A 27,650-nucleotide genomic window follows, 5' to 3' on the forward strand; every position below is an offset into this window, starting at 1 on the left:
TCTTCTGTCGATTGGGTTGCAATGTCTCTGTGAGAGACAAACATGCCACAGTTTCTCCATGACTATATTAATCTGTAGAAAATGTATTTTAGGGTGATGGCTTTTAGTCCCTAAAGTGTGATCTTTTTAAGAAGAGCATTTGTTGCCACCTTATGCCTGTTACCTTGTGGCAATTTAAATATTTTGGTACATAGAAAATGAATGCTTTTCTTTGTTGCCTGGTTTGAGAAGTCTCAGTTAGCAGGAGATACTGGATGGGCTGGGATTGCTTCCCTTGGAGCAGAGAAGGCTGAGGAGTGAGCTGAATGGGCTACACCAAATTAGGAGAGGTATAGACAGTGTAGATTGTGAGCATTGTTTCCCTATGGCAGGCATCTCTAAGTCCAGAGGGAATAAATTTAAGGTGAGGGGCAAGTGGTTTAGAGAAGATCTGGGAAAATTCTTTTTCGTCAAGAGGATGATAGAAATGTGGAACATACTGCCCGGGACAGTGAGGGAGGCAGGTACTCTCAACATTTAAGAAGCTTCTGAATGAGTAGTTAAAATGGCAGGGCATGATAGGCTATGGACCAATGGAGGTAAATGGGCATAGTGTAGCTTGGTGTTCGTTGGTTGGCATTGTCATCATGAGCCAAAGGAAAGGGTGTTCGAGGACAACAACATCAGAACCAAAACCAAGATCATGGTATACAGAGCCTCCTATATGTCTCTGAGACTTGACAGTCTACAGCAGACACTTCAAGGCACTGGAGCAGTCCCACCAATGCTGACTGCGCAAGATCCTGCGAATCCGCTGGGAAGAAAGATGCCCCAACACCAGTGTCCTTGACCAGGCCAACAAACCCATCATCAATGCACTTTACCCCCCTCCCCAAACAATTGACTGCGTGGCAGGGCATGTTGTCCACATGATCAACATAAAACTCCCCAGGCAGCTGCTCCACTCCCAGCTTTGAAATGGCAGGCTAGTCCCAGGTGGATAGAGGAAACGCGTCAGGGATACCCTCAAGGCCTCGCTAGCGATGTGCAGCATTCCCACAAACACCTGGGAATCACTGGCCCAAGACCATCCAGAGTGGAAGAGGAACATCCAGGAAGGTGTCCAACACCTTGAGACTTACCGTCAGGAAAAAGTAGAAGCCAGACGAAAACACTCTATCCATTCCTTCCCATGACCACCACCTGCCCCCCGTGTAACTGAGCCTGTGGTAGCCACATCGGTCTGTGCAGCCACCTACAGATTCACCCCTGAGAGTGGGGGAGAGTCGTCCTCATTTGAAAAGGACTGTCCATGATGATGATGATGATGGTGAGCCAAAGGGTCTGTTTCTACACTCTCTGACAAAATATTATAGGTTTACGTTTAACACGGTGGTGAGGAATATTGGGAATGGGAAAATTGATCAGTTCTTTCAATACTGCTTCTATGTCAATCAAAACTCCCCCTTGATCCACACACGTACAGGAGTTGTTGTTACAAAGGGACATTGTCTCTTCATGAAGGAGTGAATGAAAAAGGAGACCATAAAAAACAAGCGAGTAGCCAGCAGCAATCAAACCAACTGAGGTTAGGGTTGGGGAGGGGGATAAGTGTTGAATGAGAAAAATATCAGATTTGAATCTTGTATTTTTAAATAATAAAAATCGTATTTGAGCCTACTCTACCAAGCATATTATTAATTTTTATTTTGTTCATTCAAAGTGCAAGAAATGCAATATGATTTTTTTTTAATTTAATGAAGTAAGTGTGAGACAGTTCACTTTTCTTTCTTTTCATTATAAACCATGACGTTTTCGGTCTTCTGATTATTCCTGACTTTAGAGGCTTTAGATTGATGAAATGGCCAACCACATGGTATATGAACTTTAATACAGGGTAGTAATACTTTTTGGTACAAAGGATTAAAGAGTAATATGTAAATTTATACAATTTAAAGATTGCAGAGACAGAGAAAACTGGCATGTATTTTATTAATGTTTGAAGCTGGAAGAACAAGCTGAGAAGATTTTTTCTCAAACAAAACGTAATGAGGCGTGGTGAGGGAGTGATAGGTGAATACAGGTAGTAGGTACAACCTGATTGGTCAATAGGAGGAATGATTCTGGTTGGTAGCTGGAAGGAAGGGACTCCCTTTCCAGGCCCATCTCCTCCCTTCCACTCCCCTTCCATCCAGCTACCAACCAGACCGATTTCAAATAACTTCCCTTCCCACCCCCCAACGCCCTTTCCTTACCTGTCTCCTTGCTTCCAACTGACCCTTCGCTCCAGCTACCAACCAGTTTCATTCCTCCTATTGACCGACTGGGTATTCATCTGTCACTCACTCGCCACTCCCTCACCACTCGACCCCTCTCCCCACCCAGAACCCTTCTCCCACTTCTCTTAATCTGCAATTCCCCCTACCCCCACCTCCATTCCTGAAGAAGGGTTGTACCCGAAATGTCGAATTCTCCACCCCTGATGTTGCCTGGCTTGCTGTGTTCTTCCAGACTCGTACCTATCTACTTTGTATTAATAAAGCAGTCGTTTAAAGGAGTAATACAAGCTCATTCTTTGGAGAAGCAAATTGTCCAGAACATTTGAATTTAGATCATCTACAACATGATTATTGTAGTGTGACTCTGAAAGAAATCAAAATGTTTGTATTTACAACTTTTTACATGTCAATTTCAGGTCAGTTTCATGTTATGTTTAACACCAGCCACCAATGACTTCCATGTTTACCAGATCGTTTGGAACTTGGTCCATCAGTAAGTAGATTATTTAGCAAATTATTGCTAAAGGAATTTATGTATGAGTAAAAATAATATGTATAATTATTTACTGGCCAAGGAAAAAGCATTCAACAAATAATCTGAAATGATATTGCAAACACTGAAAGTTGCAAGAAGTAATTATAGCTTGTAGATTCAGGAATTTAAAAGGGTTACATTTTTATTTGTAAATGTTACACTATTATTCAAAAAGGAGTATATGGATAAATCTACCAGATATAAGTCTGTTTAACCTCAGAGGTAGAAAAGCCATCAGAACTTATAGTCCAGGGAAAAAAATTGTGATCACTTGAACAAAATTGGATTAATTAAAGAAAGCCAATGTAGGTTTATTAATGATAATTGATATTAGTTATTTCATTAAGCTGTAGGTGAGGTAACAAGGTTAATGAGGACAAGTTGTGTACATGAAAATCTAAAAGACGTGATAAGACATGCCACATAACAGACTTGTGAGCAAGTTGAAAGCTATGGAATATAAGAGACAGTGACATCATGGATAAGAACTTGGCAGTGTGACAAGAAACTGAGTTGTGGGAAACAGTTTATTTTAGTTTAGAGGAAGGCATTTAGTGAGGTTCTCAGGGGTTGATACTAGGACCAGTGCATTTCCTAATCAATATTAATTTTATTTTAGAATTGGGTATTCGGGACAAAATGTCAAAATGTGCAGATAACACAAAACTTGAAATATTCTAAGCAGTCAGAACAACTTCAAGAATGCATCAGCTGACAGAATGGTTGGCAGATGAAAATTAATGTGGAACGTCTGAAGTACTACATTTTGGTTGGAATAAACAAGAAAGGCAATGTAAATTAAAGATAGAATCATAGAGGTGGGTGTAGTAGCTGAGGGATATGGGACTATAAAAGCAAGGGCATGATGGTGAACCTTTTATATGGATCCACCTCAGTTGGAATGTTATGCCTAATTATGAGCACCACAATTTAGGTAGTATCTGAAACTATCAGAAAAAGTACAGAAAAAAAGTTATTTTATTTATGCTTTTAGGTACTGGCTAAATACCTGGTGGATTTTTTTTTCTTGCATTACCCTCTCAAAATCCCAACTAATTTTCAATACAGTCTCGTTGTTCAACCTTACCTGAGATAGAGAGGCTAATTGTAATTTCCACTTCTTTCAACGCTACCCAATTTGAACTAAATGCATTGGCCATCAAGGCATAGACTGACAGTGGAAGTATCAAACATAGATTGAATATTAAACAATCCCAAACATGAAATACAGCCACGACTTTTGCTCAGCAATATGACATCCCTAGACAGGAGATGAAACATCTGCAAGTCAGCTTTCCAGCTTGGCAAACGTACCAACAACCACGACAATATGACACACCATCAACACACCAGTCAGAGGAGGGTGAGGTCTGCCGCTGAGACCATGACTGCATGTAGCAGCAAAGTCGGCTGATGAAGGCAGCAAATGTATCATTTTTGGGTTCATTCCCTTTTTTGCTTCTTCAAGCCTTTAACTGAAAACGCAGACAGATTCAGAGAGGTGGGGGGGGGGGGGGGGGGCAGCGGGGGTGGGGACCTTTATATTTGTAGCCATGATTGTGTTCCTTTTCGTTGTATAATCCCTCTGCTGTAGAAGTTTAGTTGCCCAATAGGGTTGGAGCCCCTCTTTGCACATCTGATTGGTAACTGAGCACTTGATTTGAGATGTCAGGCTGGGAGGGGAGGGAACCACTCACTTTCCATTGTATCTATTTCACCCAGTTGGGAAACGCAAGGTCTTATACAGTAGCGAGGATCCTGTGCTAAACCGATAAACAACAGTATCAAGGGTTCAACTGGCCTTTTTTGCCCAATTCTGAGCACGTCAGGTAGAATGTCCAGGCTTTGGAAAAGATGAGAAGATTTATTGAAGTCATTCCAGGGAATGGGATATTTAAGTTCTGTGGTGAGGCTGGAGATGCTGGGCATTTCTCCTTGGAACAGAGAAGGTGTGGTTAGCGAAGGTATTCAATACTAATGCAGAGTTTTAGCAAGAGTAAGTAAGGGAAAACTGTTCTCACTAGCATTAGGGCCAGTCAGAGAGGACATAGATTGTGATAATTGACAGAAGAACCACAGATAAAATGGCATAGTTAGTTATTTTGATGTAGAGGCTGGTGGAAGCACATTTTGTCACACTGACAAAAGAAGACTTGGATAAATAATTTAAAGGAAGAAATTTATAGGCCTATGGGAAAAGAGCAGGCATCATGGAAATAAATGGATCACTCTTTCAAAGAGCTGGCACATGAATAATTTGCTGAACGAATTCCTTCTGTGGTGCAGGATCCCATGATAGGATTTCAAAAAAGGGAAGTTGTTGATTCACAGCACCATGAAATTGTCAGACAATTATTTGAAGTAATCAATTTCTTTTGAAAATGGGATAATTTAGCTCAAAATGGCATGAAAGCTACAAAATAATAAATACAGCTTTTATCTGCCACATCGCATTATGTAAACTGCACCACAAAAACATTCAGATAAAACAACAGCTGTTAAATGATTGATTGCTATCAGACTGTCAGTACCCCATTACTGATCTTGTTAATGTGCTTTCCTTTCCTCATTGTTTGTTAGTGGAAAGCCATTGTCAATTAAGTTGTCTCAATTGCAGATAATTCACTTTTTTTCTCTGTCTTCCAGATTCGGCTTAGAATGACAACAGCAAGATATAGGCCTACCTGGGACCTGGCACTGGATCCCCTTGTGTCTTGTAAATTGTGCCTTGGGGAATATCCATTGGAGCAAATGACAACGTTAACACAATGTCAATGTGTATTCTGTACCCTGGTTGGTATGATTTTGTTTTTTCGCTTTGATTGTGCAATCTTTTAAATAACTTTGTAAAGTTTGCAGTGCCCCCAATATATTTTGCTGAAATAAATGTGGGTTTTTGAAACTCAGTCAAGGATTCATAATAGCATGACAATACCTGCCAGAAAACTGCCTCTGTTGAAACTGCATGAACCAATGGTAATTTGTTTTCTAACCTACAGCTGATGGCTTGTCAAAGCAACTCAACACAGGTATTCTTAAAAGTTCTGGTCTGTTTCGATTGATTTTCTTTCATGAACAAGGAATTTTTAAAATATCAGATCGTGGCACTTATTCAGCCTTTAAGAGCATCATTTGTGAACGGCTACATTTGTTTCTTCCACCCAGTGAGTTTGGACTCTTGGACCAACTGAAACAGGAAACAGTCCAGAGTGTGGTGCTGGAAAAGCACAGCTGGTCAGGCGGCATCCGAGGAGCAGGAGAATTGACATTTCGGGCAAAAGTCCTTCATCAGGAATGAGGCTTGTGAGCTGAGGGGGTAGTGAGATAAATGGGAGGGGTGTGGGGCTGGGGGGAAGGTAACTGAGAGTGTGATAGGTAGACAGAGGTGGGGGTAATGGTGATTGGTCAGAGAGGAGGGTGGAGCGGCTAGTTGGAAAGGAAGATAGACAGACAGGACATGAAGGCAGTGTCAAGTTGGTAGGTTAGAACTGGGATAAGGTGGAGAGAGAGGAAATGAGGAAACTGGTGAAATCTTCCACATTGATGCAATGGGGATGGAGGGTCCTGAGGCGGAAGATGAGGCGTTCTTCCCCCAGGCATTGGGTTCTTAGAGAATGGCAAGGGAAACATCTGAATTCAAAACTAAATTCAAATACCTCTCCTGAGTTTGAGATTCCCTCCTGGGTAAATCACACCACACCCTCTTCTCCCTAACAGCTAAACTTGAATCTGTTGGAAATTACTTCCAATCTGGGTCTTGCAAGTTTATTTTAAAGGATAGTGGAATTAGTAAATGTCACCTCAACATGAAGCCTTTTAACAAATCACAAAATATTTTCTTCAGTGCTTTTTAATCCATTTTTTAAAAACTCCCATTAATTTGTGCAGCAGTGTGCCACACTGAATAGCACTGCTGCCTCACAGCACCAGGGACCCAGGTTCGATTCCACCATGAGGCAACTAACACCGTGGAGTTTGCACATTCTCGCTGTATTTGCATGGGCTTGCTGCAGTTTCCCCACAGTCCAGGGATGTGCAGTTTAGCCAGATTGGCTATGCTAAGTTGTCCATAGTGTCTAGTGATGTGCACGCTAGGTGGATTAGCCATGGGAAATGCAGTAAGAGGGATAGAGTGGAAGTGTGGAACTCAATGGGCCAAATGGTCTACATTCAAGCTGTAGAGTTTCTTTGATATTGTAGGAAACATACACCAGGAATAATGGCCTCTAACTGGAAAGCTCAAAGAAATGTTTGTCTAACGTAAAAATAAGACCAGTAAGTTTAACAATCTGTCACTTTTCAGAAGCCATTCCACTATTCTGAACTGTTTATATTTGTAGTAAGTTGAATTACTTAAATTAAGTCATTTGATAAAGTAACACAGGTAGGATTTTTGCACAATTTCAATTTAGTTTTAAATTTATGGGTAAGGGGAGGTAAGGATAAGGCTGAGAGGTGGTATCGCTAATCTATTAATCTAGAAACCCAAATGATCGTTGCGGAATCTGGATTTGATTCCCAACATAGCAGATGGTACAATTGGAATTCAATTAAAATCTAGAATTGAGAGTCTCATGATTATCATGAAACCATTGCCAATTGTTGGAAATCTATCTGATTAATTTATGCCATTTAGGGAAGGAACATAACCTGGCCTTTATGTGACTCCAGACCCACAACAATATGTTAGACTCTTAACTACCCTCTGGGCAGTTAGGGTTCGGCAATAAATGCTGTCCTAGCTAATAGCACCTATATCAGTCTTTTTTTTAAATGTGCTTTTTGAATTATTTGGAGTCGACTTGAGGTTTCATTAATGGAACAGAACTTCTCAAAGCATTGTCTTAAATAATCTAGAATTCAGGATGAATGTTGTTAGTTCCAGCAATCAAATCAAATGTTACTAGGTCAAGCACAGAATTGTATTTTAATTTAAACCATTTTTCCATACCTTTACTCAACTTAGCACAAATTGAAAAATGTTGCCTTGAGTAATTTTACTTAAAGCTTTTTCTGATCCAGTAGGATCAGGAAGCATGTTGTGAAACTTGAAAGGGTTCAGAAAAGATTAACAAAGATGTTGCCAGGGTTGAAGGATTTGAGCAGAATGGGCTGGGGTTATTATTGTTGGAGCTGAGAGGTGACCTGATAAAAATTTATAAAATCATTAGGGATGTGAATAGCTTAAATAGGCAAGGCCTTTTCCTTGGGGTGGGGGAGCCCAAAACTAGAGGGTGTAGGTTTAAGGTGAGAGGAGAAAGTTTTAAAAGTGACCTAAGGGGCAAACCTTTCACTCAGAGGGTGATGCTTGTATGGATTGAGTTGCCAGAGGAAGTCAGAGAGGCAGGTACAATTACAACATTTAAAAGGCATCTGGATGGCTATATGAACAGGAAGAGTTCAGAGGGATGTAGGCCAATTTCTGGCAAATGGGAATAGATTTAAATAGAACATCTGATCGGCATGGGTGTGTTGGACCAAAGGGTCTGTTTCCATGCTGTACATCTCTGTTCATGACTCAGTGAAGCAGGACTTTGAGAATGTCTTGCTGGTGCACTATTGCTTTAGTTGAAGAGAGTTTAACAATGTGAGATTTCATCTGGTTTTTACGAACTCTTTATCTTTTGACTGGGATGAGTAAGAGCTGTCATATCAATGCTGTTGTTATTAATCTAACTCGTTCAGCATGAAAAACACTTGATTTCTATTTGTGTTTCTGTGACATTATTGAGTCTGTCAAATCAATGTAAAGGGCTCTCTCTCTTTATGCAAATCATCACGGGTTTATGGAATTAATGTTCAGGAATCACAGGTTGTGGACCCTACGAATAAAACAAGACATTGATGAGGGTGCAAAGAAAATTAAAATATAACGAGGAAAGAATTAAGGCAACTGTGTACAACAACAATCTTCAATATAATTTATCATTATAGAATAAAACATAATACTGAACCGTATAATGAGATATAAGGTGAGATGACTAAACATTTGGTAAAAATTATGTATGTTCTATTTGCTCTGGTCACCTTTTAAAGACTTTGTCTGTAACCTCACAGACCTGTCTGCTTCTGCACCCCCTTTAAAATTGTGATTTATGAACAGATATTTTCAGTTCAAATGCTTGGAATGTCCTCTGCTAAATTGCCAGAATATGTAGAACCCAGTTTTCTCAAAATGGCCAAAGCTTTGTGCATAAAAACAAAAGGTGAGCCCAGAATATATTTTCAAGACAAGATAGACCAAGATAAATGTAAACTGATGGAAAGTGATTGTAAATCTATCATTACAAGACAAAAGCTTCATTCCAAAGACCTATAAAGATCTGGAATAATCCACCAAGTAGCACTCAAATTCCAAGGCATAACATGTTTTTGAAATACAATTGGTGACTGAGGAATGAGGTTTAGTGAGTCAATGTTTTATTGTCCTTTACCTTTTGCTTGCTTCTTCATCACAGTTTTTACTCAGGAATTGAGGTATTGCATGGTCTGTTAGGTATCTGTGGACATTCCAATGAGTTTCTCTGGAATGTAAACAGTGTTTATGTTCTGTATTGCTGGGTAAATGGCAAAAGCTATTGTTGCCAGACTGGAATATCGGAATGGTATGCATAAAGTCTCAAGTGGAATAGAGGTCAAATATTTCAACTACCTTGATAGCAAACTCACATCTGAATCAGTAGGATGTGGGTTTGAATCTCATGCCAGGAAATGAGTGCAACAATCTCAGCTTACACTCCAATGATCTCCAAGTTAATGCAGACATAGTGACCTTACCTCTGAGTGAGGAGGCCCAGGTTCAAGTTTCATCTGTTCCAGTGGTGTGGAACAGGTTGATTAGAAAATCTTCACACTCAGCGCAGCACAAAGGGAGGGCTGTACTCTGGGCTGCTGTCTTTTAGGTGCAATATCAAATGAAGGCCCAAAATGGTATTTCAAGAGGACATAAAATCCCATGGTATTACTTTGAAGAGCAGTGTAAGATTATCCCGGTGTTCTGACCAATATTTATACTTCAGTCAACATTGCAATCAGATTACATGATCACTTTGACATGGCTATTAATGGAGTCTTCAGAGTGACTACACTTCATGAACTTTATTGACTGTGAAGCAGTTTGGGATATCAAGTGGACATGAATATAAATACAAGTCTTTCTTTAAATAATTCTACGGACACAGAGAAGGAACCAAATATAAGAGACAAAGTCCTTATCATTAATCAATGCCATGAAGAAAAATAATTAAGCTATTTCCTGTTCAAACACGCTGAATTATTAAACTTTCAACTGAGAAAACAGTTCTTTTTTCTAAAATTCCTGAAATTGCCTGGGGACCAATCATTTTAAGTTTGTAGGACATGCTTAAAATTCTTGCTCACTCCTGACTGGGCAAGTAAGAACAGATTGAAATATGATATATAAAGTAAGGACGACATGACTAAATGATGACAACTGCTATATACAGAAAAAGAATTGAGTGGAATCAATGGTTCAAGAGTACATTGAATATATATTTGTAGTATTCCACCTTCACCAATGATTCTATTTTGTGCTCCTTCTCACCTATGCTTAAAGATATTTATTGGATCAAAGTTTAACGTTAAATGCATTATGTCCTTTAAGCCAAATGGATGCTCCCAGACTAAGTGTAGCAGCAACAAAACTAAAACCTACAAACTGAAGTCTGATTGGATTTATAATATTATAGCACTTAGAGCAACAAAATTCCCAGATTCCAGCCATTGGAGTCTCGATTGCTAGTATTGTATAGGTCAGTAGATGACATTAGCAGCCTCCTGAATTTGAGTTGTAGCCTGGTGATGTCAACATAGGATATCACAGATAGAAAAATCAAAAACATGTTAGTTGATGGAATTTGCCATTATCTGCCATTCTGTCCTAGTTGTGGGTAGGCTGATTCTTCAACCTGTCCACATCAGATAATAACATGTGCTCAATGGTGCTATCCTACACAGAACTTCTCTCAACTTCAGCACCAAATGACAGAGACATTTTGATATTTAGTTTATGACTATTGAGCAGTTATGTGTTACTAAGCTGACCAGACAGCTTTTTTTAATCAACAGAAATTAGCACATAAACCTTTCACTGGGTATAATTCAGTAATAAACAGTGTCATTACATTACATCAAATAGCAGATGTTGTAAGGTGCAAGTGTAAATTTGGTACATTTGTCTCCATATGCTCTGGCTCCACAAACTGGTATAGCTGGTGTCTCAATTATCATTGATTACTGAAGCCTAAAATATATGCTGTGAGGGATTACCATTTTCTGAGTCACAATAGTTGATCAAGCTTTCATTTTTTCTGGAATTCTCTGAAGATGAATTGCTCAAACAGATTTTATATAAGTAATTTATATGAATCTGTTGTATTTAGTAGCTACAGCACAACTTTTGTTTCCCTTCAGAGTTTCGTGCTGTCTTTAAAAAAAAAGACGTGTTGGAGTCCAGTTCCACTGGTGCTGACAGTACCTTACCAAAAGCAACTGTCTTTAGAAGTGTCAGTGTTAGAATGTTGATTAGGCCTTGGAGTCATCACAGCTGAATCCAACAAATTGTCCTTTATGCAGAAAAGTCTGGATAATGATTAAAAATGGAATCACTGGTGGTTTGTCTGTCCTAGCTCAGATGGTAAGGTACTGTTAAAATCCCATTCTTAACCAGGTAAGGCCAGCTAATGTCTGTATGGCTCCATGGTTGAAAGTGTAAAGAGCCACATTTTTGTTGGTAAAGACCATAGGTGCTAATATAAATGAGTGCAAAAATTAAGGATGAAGTATTGGTGAGATAAGAATGCACCTTCCCTGCCATTGTCAATCCCAAGAGTGTGAGTGGGCATGTGGTCCAGCCAGATTACTCTTTCATCAGCCAAAATCTGTAAAGATTATCAGACTGTACAATTTTCAAACTCAGATCCGTATTCCCTTTAGAAGCTCTTTAACTAAATTCTTGCCATGTGTAACAGCTGAACCCACTCACTCTTATTGATCAGGAACCATGCCCCCTATCCACCCCCTCAAAAAAAAATGTGTTTAATTCCCTGTAAATGGACTAAATATTCATTTGTGGGCCATTTCCCATTTTATGTCCTTATTTAAATCAGAAGACTTCTTTTAGGGAATTTGGCTATTAAACTTTCATTCTTTCTTTGTTACTCCAGAGTTTGTCAATTTTCTCCCGCTTATGGGATGTATTACGTTATGTTCGTTGCAGTCCTGATAGATTGTCCAAGAGGTCCTCTGTCCTCTTCATGTAAGAGCAGATAAATGACTGGATTATGTGTGACTTCCGGCTGACTATCAGTTTTTCCAAGTTGCTCAGACCAATTCTTTCACATCTCCCTCTCGTTGACTGAGGAATAATACACAAATATAAAAGCAAAAGTTCTGATCTAAGTTCATAGAATTGATTTAAACTCCCCATTTTCATTCAGTTTAAAGCTGAGTACTAATTAGGAATCTTACACCACCATCCAAGAAGGTGTAATATTCAATTATTTGTTCACTGTTTCAAATACAGTATATGGAAACCTTTTTCAAAAAAAAAGCTAAACTTTCTACCACAAGAACAGATGGCACTTTCTATCTTCCCAGTTATGTCTTGGAGATTAGGCACTCATTGTGCTGGTCTAGCAGTTGGGGTCATGGAGCCTCTTGTGTGTAGAAGCCTGTGGAACTAGGCAGATTGGATTCTTCTGAGAGTCTCTCCATAATTTTGCAGTTTGTCTGTGGTTCTTAACTTTGGTTTCCATTATCTTCCTATTGAATCCACATTTGGTGAACTTACATCCATCACCTTCCATAGGTTTGATCAATTTTCAAATAATAACTATCTCCACTAGCTGTAGATCTCAGAAATATGATGATTCTCAGATTAGCTGCATGGATTTCTTGTGCCATTGGTTTTAAGTTTCTTGTCTTCTGGGTTCGCTACTTCTATAAATAATGATTCTTTTGAAAGAGAACCAATCAGTGTGGAATTTAGATTGGCTTTACACAGTAAGCTGTCCTAAATCCAAAGATGTGCAGGTTAGATAGATTGGCCATGCTAAGTTGCCCCATAGTGATCAGGTTTGTGTAGGTTAGATGCATTAGTCAGGGTAAATATAGGGGAATGGGTTTGGGTGGGATACTCTTCGGGGTCGGCGTGGACTTGTTGGACCGAAGGGCCTGTTTCCCTACTGTAGGGATCTATCCATCTATCTACCTGTACTTGCCTCTTTTTAATAGTATATGAGAATTGTTTTTTTCTGTAATTTGAATATCTGTACTTTCCTTTCCACTGCGAACACTATTTTAAATATTAGCTACTGTACTGCTCAACAATATTGGACCAGAAATTCATCCCTTAATTTGCTTATCAAGTCTTCCCAAATCCTCATTACCTGTTGCAAAACGTTTAACATTGCAGATACTAACCTAGTTCTCTTGGACTAACTCAGGACAGGAATTTATAATGATGTGATACATGAAGTAAACCCTTCCATCTCTTCACCTTTTGGAAGTCAGAAGCTGACTGCTGCATATGAAGTATCCTTCTGTTATTTTTTAAAAGATTTTATTTACAGAAGTACAGGAATACAGTGAAAAGGGAGTAATTTCATCACACATGGCACCATCTTAGGTCACCAAGTGCCTAGGTACAAAAAAAGCTTATGTACAATGTAGTAACAGAAACAAGAGTTAATAAGTTAAGCATTACTTCATAGAATAGTAGAAAAATAAAGAAATAGGTTATAGTTTACATTGACATATTTCGTACTTTAAACTGGGAAAATAAAGGGATAAATTAAAAGTTCACCAGTCTCTGATGAGTCCTCCGCTTGTCTTGCTCTCCGAGAGACTTCAGCTGTCTGTTCTGGAAGCCATCACCATAGATACTGTCGCTGCTGCTGGAACTGCCACCTCTCTGATCTCCCTTGCTGTCTCTGGAGCATACCCGGGCAGTACCCACTCGCACACCAAGCCGAGACACCACCATAAGCCACTGAGAGACCCGCCGACATACCGCCAAGACACCAAGCTGAGACCCTCAAGGAGACCAGGCCACGGCACGCCACCAGATCCGTGGGACGAAAGAAAGAGAAGGAAACCAGAAAAAGCAGAGGAGCTCTGGTTGAAGCTTCTTCAGGTGTTGGTGGGAAGCCATTCCATATACATCAAAATGGTCATCTGGTTAAAGTAGCCATTTGTTATCTTGAAATTAGAACAGTGAATTATCATTCTTATAGGATGGTTTGTGATAAAGCAGAAAATCTGGCTTTTAGAATAAAAATCAAAAATGCTGATAATACTCTCATCCATGGAGTGAGAAACCATGTTAGTGTTTCAAGCAGACGGTCTTTCATTGGATCTGAGAAAAGTTAAAGACGTGACAGGTTTTTAGGGAGTACAGCGGCAAGGAAAGAGATGGAGATGACCAGAAGCTCAGGGTCATGAATGGAGGTGTTATGCAAAATTGTCACCGGTCCATTTGGTCCCCTCAATGCAGTGGAAGCTGTATAGTATGTTGCTCTGAGTACACTGAATAAAAGAAGATATAAAAGAATCACTGTTTCACCTGAAGGGAGGAGAAGTTTCTCTATATCTGATTAAAATATCCTGGATTTATCCTCTGCTCCTTAATTCGTAGGATGCTGAGACCATTGTTTGTATTGTAGGGCTCTGTGTTTGAGAACAAGTTAATTTCTCATAAACAAGAGATCAAACCTTGTTTGACTTGAATTGGTTTGGCTCTGTTTCATATCTCTTGAGTTGTTCAGGAGTGAAGTATTTCTAATCAAATTTATTTGTCAATGGTGTATCTTTTAGCCCAGTTGTTACCTTCAATTGGGCATGTGGCAGGGCTGTACCACATATTGAAGATTGGTATAGTTACTTAGTGTTGAGCCAAATTCCAGAGTTTTCACTCATTTTATTGCTAATGAATGTGGTTGTGCCTTTGTTTATGTTAACTTCTGACATGCAGAATACGGGAAACTACTTGTGAATTATTTTTGAAGGGAGATGTGATCAATTAGGGATTAGGCTTCCACAGTTTACCACCATTGCCTCCTGACTCCAGTCCTAATCTTTAGCTTAGAGTCCAATACCCAAGGTGATATTTCAGCACCATACTGACATGATCTCCAAAAATGCAGTGTTCTATCTTTCAGATGTGACATTAAAGTATCTGTACTTCAAGGTGGATTTGAATGATCCCAGGATATGATTTCAAGGAGCAGGGGAGTTCTCCCTGGTGCCCTGAACAATTTTTATTCCTCAATCTTCATCGGCTAAAACAAATTGTCTAACCATTTGGTCCTTTATTAACAGCAACTTCATGCTATGAACAAATTGGTTGCCATACTTCCTACAGAAAATATTAAAAATCACAGGTTATAGTTCAACGGGTTTAATTGGAAGCATCAGCTGGTTGAAGGAGTAGCGCTCCGAAAGCTAGTGCTTTCAATTAAACCTGTTGAACTATAACTTGGGTAAAAACAATGACTGCAGATGCTGGAAACCAGAGTCTAGTTTAGAGTGGTGCTGGAAGAGCACAGCAGTTCAGGCAGCATCTGAGGAGCAGTAAAATCGACGTTTCGGGCAAAAGCCCTTCATCAGGAATACAGGCAGAGACCCTGAAGGATGGAGAGACCTGGTGTTGTGTGACTTTTAACTTTGTCCACCCCAGTCTAACACCAGCATCTCCAAAGCGCGACTACAGAAAATGTGGTCAGCCCCTCAGCAGTGAATAGATTAGCTGTGGAGTGTTTTGTGGAAAACACAAGACTTCTGAGTCATTTTAAATCCAGACCAGACTGTCAGAATAAAGTTCTCCTAATTTTGTTGACAGAAGAATCTTTGGGCAGTTTTTAATCCAACAGCAAGAGTGCTCGGGTTTAGCAGGGCACAGTTGATGATTGGTAATCTCACTTGAAAGACTTGCATAATAGGTCTTGCGTCACTTAAACAAATGTTGCCTTGGTACTCTCAGTTTTGGACTGATAGTCTCTCATAGTAAACCTTGACCTGACACTTAAAATTATGAGAAATGTTCCTTCTTTTAAAACGTGGGATTCAGACAGAGTGGGAGGAGGTGTACATAGGCAGGGCAGGGGGGTAGAGAGAGAGAGAGTTGTATCTGGGAAGATGTATAAATCCTGGGGCAGAAGAGTTTTGTTACTTTGCTCTGATTTGCCAACAGTGTCTGAAACAGTACGTGGAACTTTTAATTAAAGAGGGCCTGGAATCCTCAATAAGTTGCCCCGATGCTGCTTGCCCAAAGAGAGGTCATCTACAGGAAAATGAGGTAAAAGATGTATCTTTGTAGTGATTAATTGACAACATAACTGCAATTACTGTCTCGTTTACTCTCTGCATGTATTTGTACATTCAGCATTTGTAGCTTTCACATCCAACTTTTTGTATAACAATAATCCAGTGAGCTTTATTATTTTAAATGTACTTGATGTAAACATGACGTGGAAGTAAAATTAAAATGAAAGATATTTTGAATCATATGCTCATTGTGCATTATTTCATTGATGATGAGGCTTGAAATATGATCATTTTTGCACATAACAGTATTTCACTCTTCATCATTCCAACAGATTGAATGTGTTGTTGCAGCAGAACTTATGCAGAGATATAAAAGATTGCAGTTTGAAAAAGGCAAGTAAATTATGTTATGCAAACAGACATAGGCCATTCGGCCCTTTTGAGTGTGCTACACCATTCAATAAGATCTTTGCTGATCTGGTGCTGTTTTGAATTCAATCTCATCTATCCTCCCCCACTAACTTTGATTCTCTTGCTTGACACAAATATATTTACTTTCACTTTAAAAATATTTAATGACTCCATATGCACTACCTTCTGAAACAGTGTTTGAAAATTACATGATCTTCTGAGAGAAAAATTCCCTGACCGAAAAGAGCAATTCTCAATTTTTGAACAGTGGCTCCTAGTTTTTGAGTCATAGTTTTACAGCACAGAATGAGGCTTTTCAGCAGATTCTGTCCATGCTAGCCATCAAGCATCTATCTGTTCTAATCCCATTTTCCAGCACGTAACCCATATCCTTGTATGCTATATCATATCAAGTGTTCATCTCAATATTTCTTAAACGTTGTGAGGGTTTCCGCCTCAGCCACCCTTTTAGACAGTGAGTCCTAGATACTGACCACCACCATCTAGGAGGAAGGTAATTTCCCCAAAACCCCTCTGAACCTCCTGCTCCTTACCTTAAAACTGTGCCCCTGGTTATTTACCCCTGTATAATGAGGAAAGGTTGATCCACGTCTACCCTATCTACAACCCCTCAACACTTTGAATGCTTCAAATCAGGTCTCCCCCACCACCCCTGCCCCTGCTGCAAGCTCAGCCATCTCTGCTGTTAAGGAAACAGCTCCAGCCTATCTAGTCTCTCCTCACAGATGAATCACCCCAACCCTGCCAAAATCCTGGTGAATCACCCCTGTATCTTTTTTAGTGTAAGCACATCCTTGTAATAATTTTGTCACAATAAAGGATAGCATTCCATTAGTCGTAATTACTTCCAACTGCATCTTAATTTCTTGTGACTCAGTGTATCTAAATCTTTATGCATCTTGGAATCTGCAGTCATCTTCAACTTAAGTAAAACTCTGCTTTCTAATGTTTTCTAGCAAAGAGAGCTACTTCACATTGTCCTGCATTATGTTGGCCCATCTACCAGATTCTTACCCATTCCCTTCACCATCTATGTCTATTTACATTCTCACCCTTTTCACTACATATTTTATTCTTTATCTTTTGTAATATTTATTCCCTACATCTAGGTCTTGGATATAAATTGTAAAAAGTTGAAACCCCAGTGTAGACTCGTGCAGAAAACCTCTTGTCACATTCTGCCAATTTGAAAAAGACCCATTTATGTAAATACTGTTTTCTACCAGTCAGTCAACCTTCTATCTGTACAAATATGTTACCCCGACAGTGTGTGATCTTATCTTTGTTTTGCAATAATCTTTCATATGGCACTTAGTAAGTACAGTTGTTTTCTTTGTTTGGATTAAAATGATATTGATTCATCTTAATACAAGACTGCAGAATAGCTTGTAGGTGGGTGCGTCAGCTTATTAGAAGCTAACTGTCGTAGGGCACATATTAGGGTTTCTACCTCCTTTATAAAATTGGTTAGAAAGCTATTTATTTTTCAGAAGTGCTTTTGGATCCATGCCGAACCTGGTGCCCATCCTCCACTTGCCAGTCTGTCTGCCAACTAAAGGAGGAATTACAGAAGCCCCAGTTGGTACAGTGTGCAGCCTGTAACTTGGAGTTTTGCTCTCTTTGCAAAGCGAACTGGCACCCAGGGCAGGCTTGCCAAGAAAACCTGCCTGTTACCTCATTTCTTCCTGGTGAATCAAGGTACTCTTTTTGCTTATTGGCAGCAGGTCCTACCTTTGCTGTTACATAACAGAGGAGTGATGTCACACTCATGTTTATTAAAGACGGATTATTCCTGGTACCACTCTGAACTTTATAAGAGTAACTGGAAATAAGGCTGCCATTAATTGACGGTCTTCCAAGCAGGCATATATTTGCTAAGTGCAGTGGAACTGTTAGTCAACACTGGGATTAAAAACAGAAAATGCTAAAATATTAAATGTTGTTGGAGAGGGGGAGAGAGATCAAGTTAATGTTTCTGGGCAGTGATCCCCCATTAGAGATGTATTAAGTCTTGAACAAAGGTACAACAGCCTGAATGCCTTTTTCTGGGGTGAAACAATACTTTGTGTTACTGAATGTTAAATGTTCCCACAAGTTCAAACTCTTAATATTAAAACAGGAGTACTAGCACTGGAATAAGGGTTCCACTGCATGAGTAAAGAATGAAGACTTGTATGTGTCCAGTACTGTCATACAGTTTCTGCATGACTCAAATGCTATACAGCCAATAAATTACATCGGTAAGCATCCCACAAACAGCAGATGGACTAGTAGTCCAGAGATCTCGGTTAACCTTCTGAAGACATGAGTTCTAATCCTACTATTGAAGGAGGGGAAGTTTAAATTTAGAACCTGGAATTATAAGCTAGTCTAACAGCAAATATATAACCATTGTCAATTGTCCTAAATACTCATCTGACTTACTAATGTCCTTCAGGAAAAGAAATCAGTCCTTACCGAGTCTGGCCTACATGTAATTCCAGAACAGCGGCAATGTGATTGACTCTTAATTTGCTCTCTAGGCCTGGCAAAGGACGGTCAGCTCAAAGTTAGCCAGAGGTGGGCAACACATGCCAGCCTTGCCAATAAGAAGCTAATTTGTCACGTACAATTTTTAAAAACTGAATAAATGCCCAAATAAACAATTATACAAAAAACAGAAATTGCCAGTAAATCACAGCATATATGGGAAGAAAGCAGAATTAATGTTTTGGGGTCCGGGGTGACTCTCCACTAGAACTGTTAGCACCCAGAACAAAGCGTGGTGTTTATGCTGAGAGAGATGTGAGAGGACAGGTGGAGATAGAGCCCAGAGACATATGAAAGGGATAGGTACATCAGGAGATTTTGAATAGCAGGCCAGGACAGAAAAAAAGCTGACTAATTGGTGTTAAATATAGGAGAACGTGGGTGAGCTGTACTGAAATACAACCCACCTAATGAGATACTGGGTCTAGGAATATGTGAGAATGGGTAACTGTGTTAAAAGCAACCCATGTCATTCGAAGACTGGATGGGAGATGGGTAAAAACCATGGAAGACTCTGAAGTTATTAATCGCTGTGTGGAGTTCTAAACCGTTAGTAGTGGTGTTGGTTAAGGAAGAAGTGATGTTGGCCAGGACATTGGAGAACACCTCAGTCAGTGTTGTGAGATCTCTTTCCATCTACTTGAGCAAGTAGATGGTTCAAAGTCATGTGAAAAGTGATGATAAGAATTTTAACTCCTCACCAAGAAAAAATGGAGCAAACAGATGTTCCAATTTTAAAATCTCTTATTTGTCAAACAAATGAGGCTCCTGCTCTAGTCAGAATAAAGAGAGATATGTGTCAATAGTTTGAACACTTAGACTAGTTGGGTTTTACTTCCCCAAGATATTTGAGATGCCTTCGAAATTAAACATGCAATTTAATAGGTTTTTGATGGATGGCTATTGGAATGCAGACGGCACATGAAGAGGCGGCATGGTGGCTCAGTGGTTAGCACTGCTGCCTCACAGTGCTTAGGACCCGGGTTCATTTCCCGCCTTGGGCAACTGTCTGCGTGGGTTTCCTCCAGGTGCTGCAGTTTCCTTCCACAGTCCAAAGATGTGCAGGTTAGGTGAATTGGCCATGTTAAATTGCCCATAGTGTTAGGTGGATTAGTCAGAGGGAAGTATAGGGGAATGGGTCTGGGTGGATTGCTCTTTGGAGGGTCGGTATGGACTTGTTGGGCCGAAGGGCCTGTTTCCACACTGTAGGGAATCTAATCTAATCAGTATTCAGTAGAAACCTGTTGTGGCTTTTGAGTAATTGTGTGTCTGGTATGTTCCTTTGCACTGTTGCTCAAGATATTGGTACCAGATTTTTCTCAAAATGGTTGTTTTGTTCCCCACCCAGCTCATTCTTTGAAAATGATGAGGAGGACGATGTTCCAATCAAACGTTGCCCAAAGTGCAAAGTCTACATTGAAAGAGATGAAGGCTGTGCACAGATGATGTGCAAAAACTGCAAGCACGCCTTTTGCTGGTACTGTCTGGAATCACTTGATGTAAGTGAAATGAAGAAACTCATTTCACCTCATAAAATAAAAACAAGGAATTGGGTGATTGTTCATATTGAAGCATTTCAGATCATATTTACACGTAAGATGGTTCTAGAGGGAGATCATCACAATTTAAAATGCATTCGTATGATTGAACAGCGCAAGTTTTAAATGCAATTATGGCATAGTAAACAATGTAATTAGCAAAAGACTCACTACAAAAGCAACCCCGTCAACAATGATATATATTAATGTAGCATCCTTCACGAGGAAAACATCCCAGTGACCCTTGAGTCACTCCACTAATTACAGCCAGCCAACTTGAAACTATGACATTTATCTTCACTGCCTGGCTTATATCGATTAACAATCCTCCAATCATGTTAATAATGGCAAGCAACCCATTAGGCCCTTAACTTGTATATTGGCCTCATATATGGCGTACTATCAAATGTCCTTTGGAAATCCATGTCTGCTACATCTTCTGGCTCCTGTTTATCGACCCAATTAGCTAAAGCCTCAAAGAACTAGAACAAATGCAGCAAACATGATCTCCTTTTGTAAAACCATATTGATTTTGTCTGATTATGCAATGATTTCTAAATGCATTGTTGAAACTTCGTTAATAACGATTCCAGCATTTTCTTTGACTGATGTCAGGATAATTGGTCTATTGTTCCATTTCTTTTCCTCTCCCTCTCCAAAGTAGAGATGTTTCTTTTGCTGCTGAAAATGTGTTGCTGGTTAAAGCACAGCAGGTTAGGCAGCATCCAAGGAACAGGAAATTCGACATTTCGGGCATAAGCCCTTCATCAGGAATGTTTCTTTTGTTAGCTTCCAATCTGCTTGGATAGTTTTAAAATCTAGGGAGTTTTGGGAACTCATGAATCCACCACTTCTGTAGCTATCTCTTCTAGAATCCTAGGATGTGATCAGTAACATCCTCAGGATTTTTCCTCTTTTAGTTCCCTAATTTCCTCCAATATTTTTTATCACTGTTGATACTAATTACATGAAGTTCCTCACTATTATTAACCCTTTGGTCACACTCCATTTCTGGTATGTTTTCAAGTGTGAAGAAGACTGAAGGCTGTCAGGAAGAAGCCAGGATGATGTGTGCACTCAGAAGCAGCATGGTGGCTCAGTGGTTGGCACTGCTGCCTCACAGCGCCAGGGCCTGGGTTCGGTTCCCACCTCAGGCGACTGTCTGTGTGGAGTTTGCACATTCTTCCTATGTCTGTGTAGGTTTCCTCTGGGTGCTCTGGTTTCCTCCCACAGTCCAAAGATGTGCAGGTTAGGTGGATTGGCCATGCTAAATTGCCCATAGTGTAAAGTGCATTAGTCAGAGGTAGATGTAGGGTAGGGAAATGGGTCTGGATGGGTTATTCTTCAGAGGGTTAGTGTGGACTTGTTGGGCCAAAAGGCCTGGTTCCATATTGTAGGGAATCTAATCTAATTTATTCTGGGTGAAGTTACTTGGACTCCATCTTTTGAGCTTGACTTCACCATCATTTAAGGATGGGGATATTTGTCGAGTCTTGTTCTCCAATGAGTTGTTTAATTGCCAATTCATGATTGGATGTCACAGAACGGCAGAGATGAGCCTGGTACGTCTATGAGATACATAGCTCAATTCCGTGCTGCTGAAGGTGTGAGTAGTCCTGTATGGTAGCTTCACCAGATTGAACCTTTATTTTTTTGTATACCTGGTGTTACTGTCCTTTCTAGCTATTGTAGAAGACCTTACCTTTAGTTTTATGTCGTTTCTCTCATTCTGTTTTTCTTCCCTTTTTACCAATATTTTGGTCAGTTTGCAGATTTCTAAATTTTTCCCAATTCCCATTTCACTGACCAGCTAGTTGGCTACATATTTGGCAAATCCTGTTATTGTTAAAAAGCAGGATGCAATGGATTTGGGAAAATTGATTACAAGCTGACTTTTTAATGAGTCCAGAGATCATAAATAGTACTGTTTGATTTGCAACTATAACTTTTCCAAATTATGCATTTCAAATTGATGTCATCTTGAGTTTGAACCACCTACAGAGGCATCTGTACAAACATTTTGGAGCTGTCACAAGATCCACATCTTCCTGCTCCCCACTCAGCTGAAATCATAGTCTTTTTTTTTTCTTTTTTTAAAATTCACTTTACTACTTCCAATAAAGAAAGACATTGCTATGTCTTTTTATGGTTTTCTGAAAAATAATTCTAAAATAAATGCAATCTGAGGAATTGTATTTGAACATCTTCTCCTTACAGCCATGGAGCTCACCCAACACGTGATCTTTACTTATTCATTCTATGCAGTACTTCCTCTGTTTAGGTATCTGTAAATTGAAGCTGTCATTGGCACTTGTAGGTAGCTGGTAAGAAATACATTGACCCCCTGTAATGCAGTAATGTACCATCTTTAGTCACCGAATTATTTACAATTGGCAAATAAAAGCCAACACTCTGGAATCATTCTAGAGACTGTTAGACTGTTGATGAGAGAACTAAATGCTTGCATGCTGAGTGAGCTAAAAAAAAATCAAAGGACGACTTAATTTTCCGAACAGCAGCCTTTCCATATTTAGTACTGTCCTTTGGTCATTGTAGAGTTTGAAATCGGAAAATGTAAAAAGAAAATTTACACACTTATTAATAAGTTGTGCCAAGAGACTTGACTTTATACAGGCCACATGAATATACCAAAATAAATATGCAATGCACTCTGTTAACACAAATGTTTTAGTCATAGTTCAAAATTCACTGTTTCACAACGCACTCTGTTAACACAAATGTTTTAATCATAGTTCAAAATTCACTGCTTCACAATGGAGTGGAATCTTGCCCATGTGCTGCTTTGAATGTTGAAAGGTTTAAGTTTAAGATTTGGTCTGCCCAATGCATATTTGCTCCTCTATCTAGTCATTAATTTAAATGATTCATAGTCATAGTTACACAAATAGTTAATGTGTGGAATGCAAGCATTGGTTTGGTCACATCAGAAGAGTCTTGAGCATTCCACATTTTTCACTGGGATTGGAAGTTATCTGTACTGCTATCTAAACTCCACATGTAGCTGTTATAAATAGCTTGCTTTCCAGACAGTGAGGTAATTGTGCATAGAATATTCTAAAGGCAGTTTCTAAATGTGTTTATTAGTTACATGCTGTCATCCACCAAAGGAAGATAATGAAATTATTTCCAGCCTGCAGTTATCTTAATGATATTACCAAGGCAGCATATATCACTCGGCAGTGACCTTCTTATTTGTGAAGTACAATTTTATGAACATTTTAATATGAGCATCTTAGCATTTGTGCTTTGAATGTGGAATCAATGTGCAAGGGGAACAGGCAGGAGATTGGCAATAAGTCAAATTCTCTAATGACCTCCTTCTATACTGTAACAATTCTGTAATTCTTTGTTTGTTCTTGTGTTCTATTCAACTTGTAAGAGAATAGAACATTTATTTTGATGGCATTACTTTTTGTTAAGTGTTTTGCAGAGATTAGCCTGGAGTTGTGGCCAATTACTGGTATTTGAGGTGTGCAGTTTGGAAATATAATCTGAAATCATGACAAAGTTCAGTTCTCTAACACTACATAAATTAGCAACAAACCCAAAAAAGGACTTAGTATTAACACCACTCTCCCACCAAACAAGCCTATTCATATTTGAGGTTATGGATATTTAGAAAGTTATACTGTATCAACTATTCTAATTCCACTTAGGTTGTACATCATAACTATGTAAAAACAGTCAGATCTTCATTAGCCTCTCTGTAGACATTTTTAAAAAATGTTGCTTTTCACATAGTTATGACATATGTCACATGTTGTCCTGTGAAGCGCATTAGGATGTTTTGCTAAGTTAAGGGCATGATAAACTGTACAGGTGAGTCATATTCGTAGGTGTTACATCATATGACTTTGATAAACTCTGTTCTATTTCGTTATCACTCATTGTATAACACAGTAAAAGCACTGTAATATTAGTATAAAAGCAAGAAGTACCAACTCAGAGGGTTCAAGTTCTGATCAATGTTTCTTATATACTTTTCAAACAATAGCAAATCATCCATAAGTAACCCTTGTTGGGGTACTTTGCCTGGTGTGCTGTGTTCTTCCAGCCTCCTGCTTGTCTCCCTTGGTTTCCAGCATCTGCAGTTTCATTTTTTTTGTCTCTAATTGTATTTTAAGAGCTGGCCTTCTAGTTGATTGGACATTTTTCCAAGTTGTAAGAAATGTTAAGTATTAGAGAAATCTGCCAAATCTTCAAATTTGTTTTGTCTGGAATCTAAAGACCTCCATACATTTCTTTCCATTCCTCCTTCAGCATCTTCTGCAATTAGAACATAGCAGTGCATTTTGTTTGTCAAGCTTCTATACATATTTTAATCCTTCTTCTCATTGCCATTCCAACATTTGCTACTTTTGTTTTACATATAGAGGAGCATTTTGGTAAAATTGTAATTTTCACAGTGTGTTAGCATAGTAGAAGAAACAAACAAAAGGCTAATTTCATCCATTTTAAATCAATGTCTCTGAGTAAAAATCTTGATAGAATAACTTACATCTTTTGTTATTAAAGTAGGTCTTTCAATTAATTTTTGTCATTATTGTCAATCTCATAACTAAATCACTGAACCCAATAGTACAGTTTATATTATGCAGCAGTATCCCAAGGCTGAATGTGATGAGGTGGAATGTTTCTCCTTGACAGCAGTTTGGCAAAATTGATTCAAAATGTGCTCAAAATTGATTTGAGTACAGTCCAAATTTCTCAGAAAAGTTCATTTGTATAATCCTAAAAGTAAAATTTTCAATAATCCAGAATAATTTTGCAGCATAATAAAAAGTATCATGTGATTTTCCTTTCTCTTCATTGAGTAATATTGCTTAAGCAGATGCAAGAATAATGATTTGCTGAAGTTTTATTAATGAGCTTGAAAACGGGTTATTGGCAAAACTAAGTATTTTCATAAGAACATCCAGTATTCCAGCCAAAAGTAACCTGATTTAAAATTACTGAAAATTATTTTTGAAAGAAAAAACAGTATAAAACCAGTCACCAGTTTTGTTGGTGTACACTGCTCTTTTTCTTAGTAATTTCTTTTACATATTTTAGAAAATTTTAAAACATGTCATTTTCCATCTGCGCAATATAAGTGCAGTTTGAAGAACAAAGCTACGTGGTGGAAATTCAGTTTCTCTCTGAGACTCTGATCAGTATTATAAATGCAAGTGGTTTGAAGTTTGACTCTCATACATTTAGAATTCCCTGGCATCTTGCAATGGCTCATTGGAATTTGCTCGTAATTATGCTGATCCCTGCAAGCAGAACTCTATCACAATGTCCACACAGGCCACATCTTCCAGCAAATTGATAGCAGTCAAGAGAGTGGGGCCTAGTTTTCTTCTATTCCTGCCGCCAAAAGGATAGAGCAAAGTTGGGGGTGGAGCTGTTACGCACCTAGCAAAGAAAATAGGTGCAGGAGTAGACCATTCAGCCCTTCAAGCCTGCAGCTTGATTGTGGCTGATCATGCAATCTCAGTATCCCATTTCCGTTTTCTCTCCATACCCCTTGAACTCTTTAACCAAAAAGGCCACGTCCAGCTCTCTCTTGAATATATCAAATGAACTAGCCCCTACAGCATTCTGTGTTAGAGAATTCTACAAGTTCACAACTCTGAGTGAAGAAATTCTTCCTCATCTCAGTCTTGAATGGCTTACCCCTTATTCCTAGAGCGCTAGTTCTGGACTCTCCCAACATTGGGAGCATTCTTCATGCATCTAGCCTGTCTAGTCGCATCAGGATTTTATATGTTTCTACGATTCTTCTAAATTTCAGTGAGTGTAAATCCACTCCATCCACTCTCTCTTCATATGTCAGTCTTGCCGTTCTGGGAAAGTTCAGTGAATTCAAATACATGCCAGGAACTTAACAACAGGGTTTCCTGTTGTTTATCCAATATATATACCTGCTGAACAGTTAAGGGTAGTAGTCTACATTAATAAATGATGTGGAGGTGCCAGTGTTGGACTGGGGTGGGCAAAGTTAAAAATCACACAACAGCAGGTGATAGTCCAACAGGCTTATTTGGAAGTACAAACTTTCGGAGCACTGCTGCTGACTACAGGTAGCTAGTGGACAGGATCATAGGCCACAGACGTTACAGTAAACGATCAAAGCATCATTCAACTGATCAATACATCTCATCATTTGTATAACACTTTGCTCTTTTATTATAACTTCTGAGGCCTATGATTCTGACCCACTAGCGACCTGAAGAAGGACCATCGCTCTGAAAGCTTGTGCTTCCAAATAAACCTGCTGACCTATAACCTGGTGTTGTGAGATTTTTACTTTAATCAAGCCACATTTAGCACCACTCATACCAGGCACTGTGGGTTACTGGCTTATCATTGAATAGACTGCGATGTGCTCGAGTGAGATGCTGCATAAAAGAAGCTTTCACAGTGGATCCACTTTGCAGCAAAGAGAGGCTGCCTTTATATTATTGACAATCTACGGCAGGCTCTTGGGGAACCTTTTTCCCATTATTTGTCCCTAGTGAATAGTTGTTATGTTTTAGCAAATTCTCAGTGGCAAATGGAAAAAAACAGCCAGTAAATGTCATTATTTAAAAAAGACATTGTGAGGAAATGGTCACTTGGGACTTGTTTTTGTAGATAAAAAACATCTATTGTATTTGCCCACTGAGGTTAAAGTTTCCTTTTCCTTTCTTGGATGGGATAGTGTTTCCTATTTAAATGTTTGAAGAATTAATTTGTACAATGAAAACCTATCTTTTTGACGATCCTTTTGAAATGAAGGTTCAGTGCGTTTTGACTGGATTACAATGTTAATATCTTGAACTTATTCCTTTTAAAACAGGACGACTTTCTATTAATTCATTACGATAAAGGACCTTGCCGTAACAAACTTGGTCACACTCGTGCCTCTGTCATTTGGCACAGAACCCAGGTCAGTAGAAAAATTCTATTTCCATCACAATGCATGAGATAGATTTCCTTATTATCCAATGGTGTCAACTATGTCAATCCTGATCAAAGGGAGAGCAGCTTTTAACTACATGAAAAGTTTCTGTTGATTCTGGACAGATT

At 39.0% G+C, this 27,650-nt stretch overlaps 1 protein-coding gene across 4 annotated transcripts in view; it reads left to right on the top strand.

Annotated features, from left to right (window-relative positions):
- rnf144aa (ring finger protein 144aa) overlaps positions 1-27,650 on the top strand; it is a 76,526-nt gene that overhangs the window by 37,477 nt on the left and 11,399 nt on the right. For all 4 annotated transcript variants that reach the window (XM_060853185.1, XM_060853196.1, XM_060853204.1 and 1 more), the window contains 7 exons: positions 2,675-2,751; positions 5,440-5,586; positions 16,004-16,108; positions 16,410-16,470; positions 18,000-18,207; positions 20,387-20,537; positions 27,421-27,510. In XM_060853185.1, coding sequence (XP_060709168.1) covers positions 5,452-5,586; positions 16,004-16,108; positions 16,410-16,470; positions 18,000-18,207; positions 20,387-20,537; positions 27,421-27,510 — 750 coding nt within the window. In that variant the 5' untranslated portion in view covers positions 2,675-2,751; positions 5,440-5,451. The remainder of the gene's footprint in view (positions 1-2,674; positions 2,752-5,439; positions 5,587-16,003; positions 16,109-16,409; positions 16,471-17,999; positions 18,208-20,386; positions 20,538-27,420; positions 27,511-27,650) is intronic.

This window comes from Hemiscyllium ocellatum, chromosome 3, assembly GCF_020745735.1.
Source record: "Hemiscyllium ocellatum isolate sHemOce1 chromosome 3, sHemOce1.pat.X.cur, whole genome shotgun sequence".
NCBI lineage: Eukaryota > Metazoa > Chordata > Chondrichthyes > Orectolobiformes > Hemiscylliidae > Hemiscyllium > Hemiscyllium ocellatum.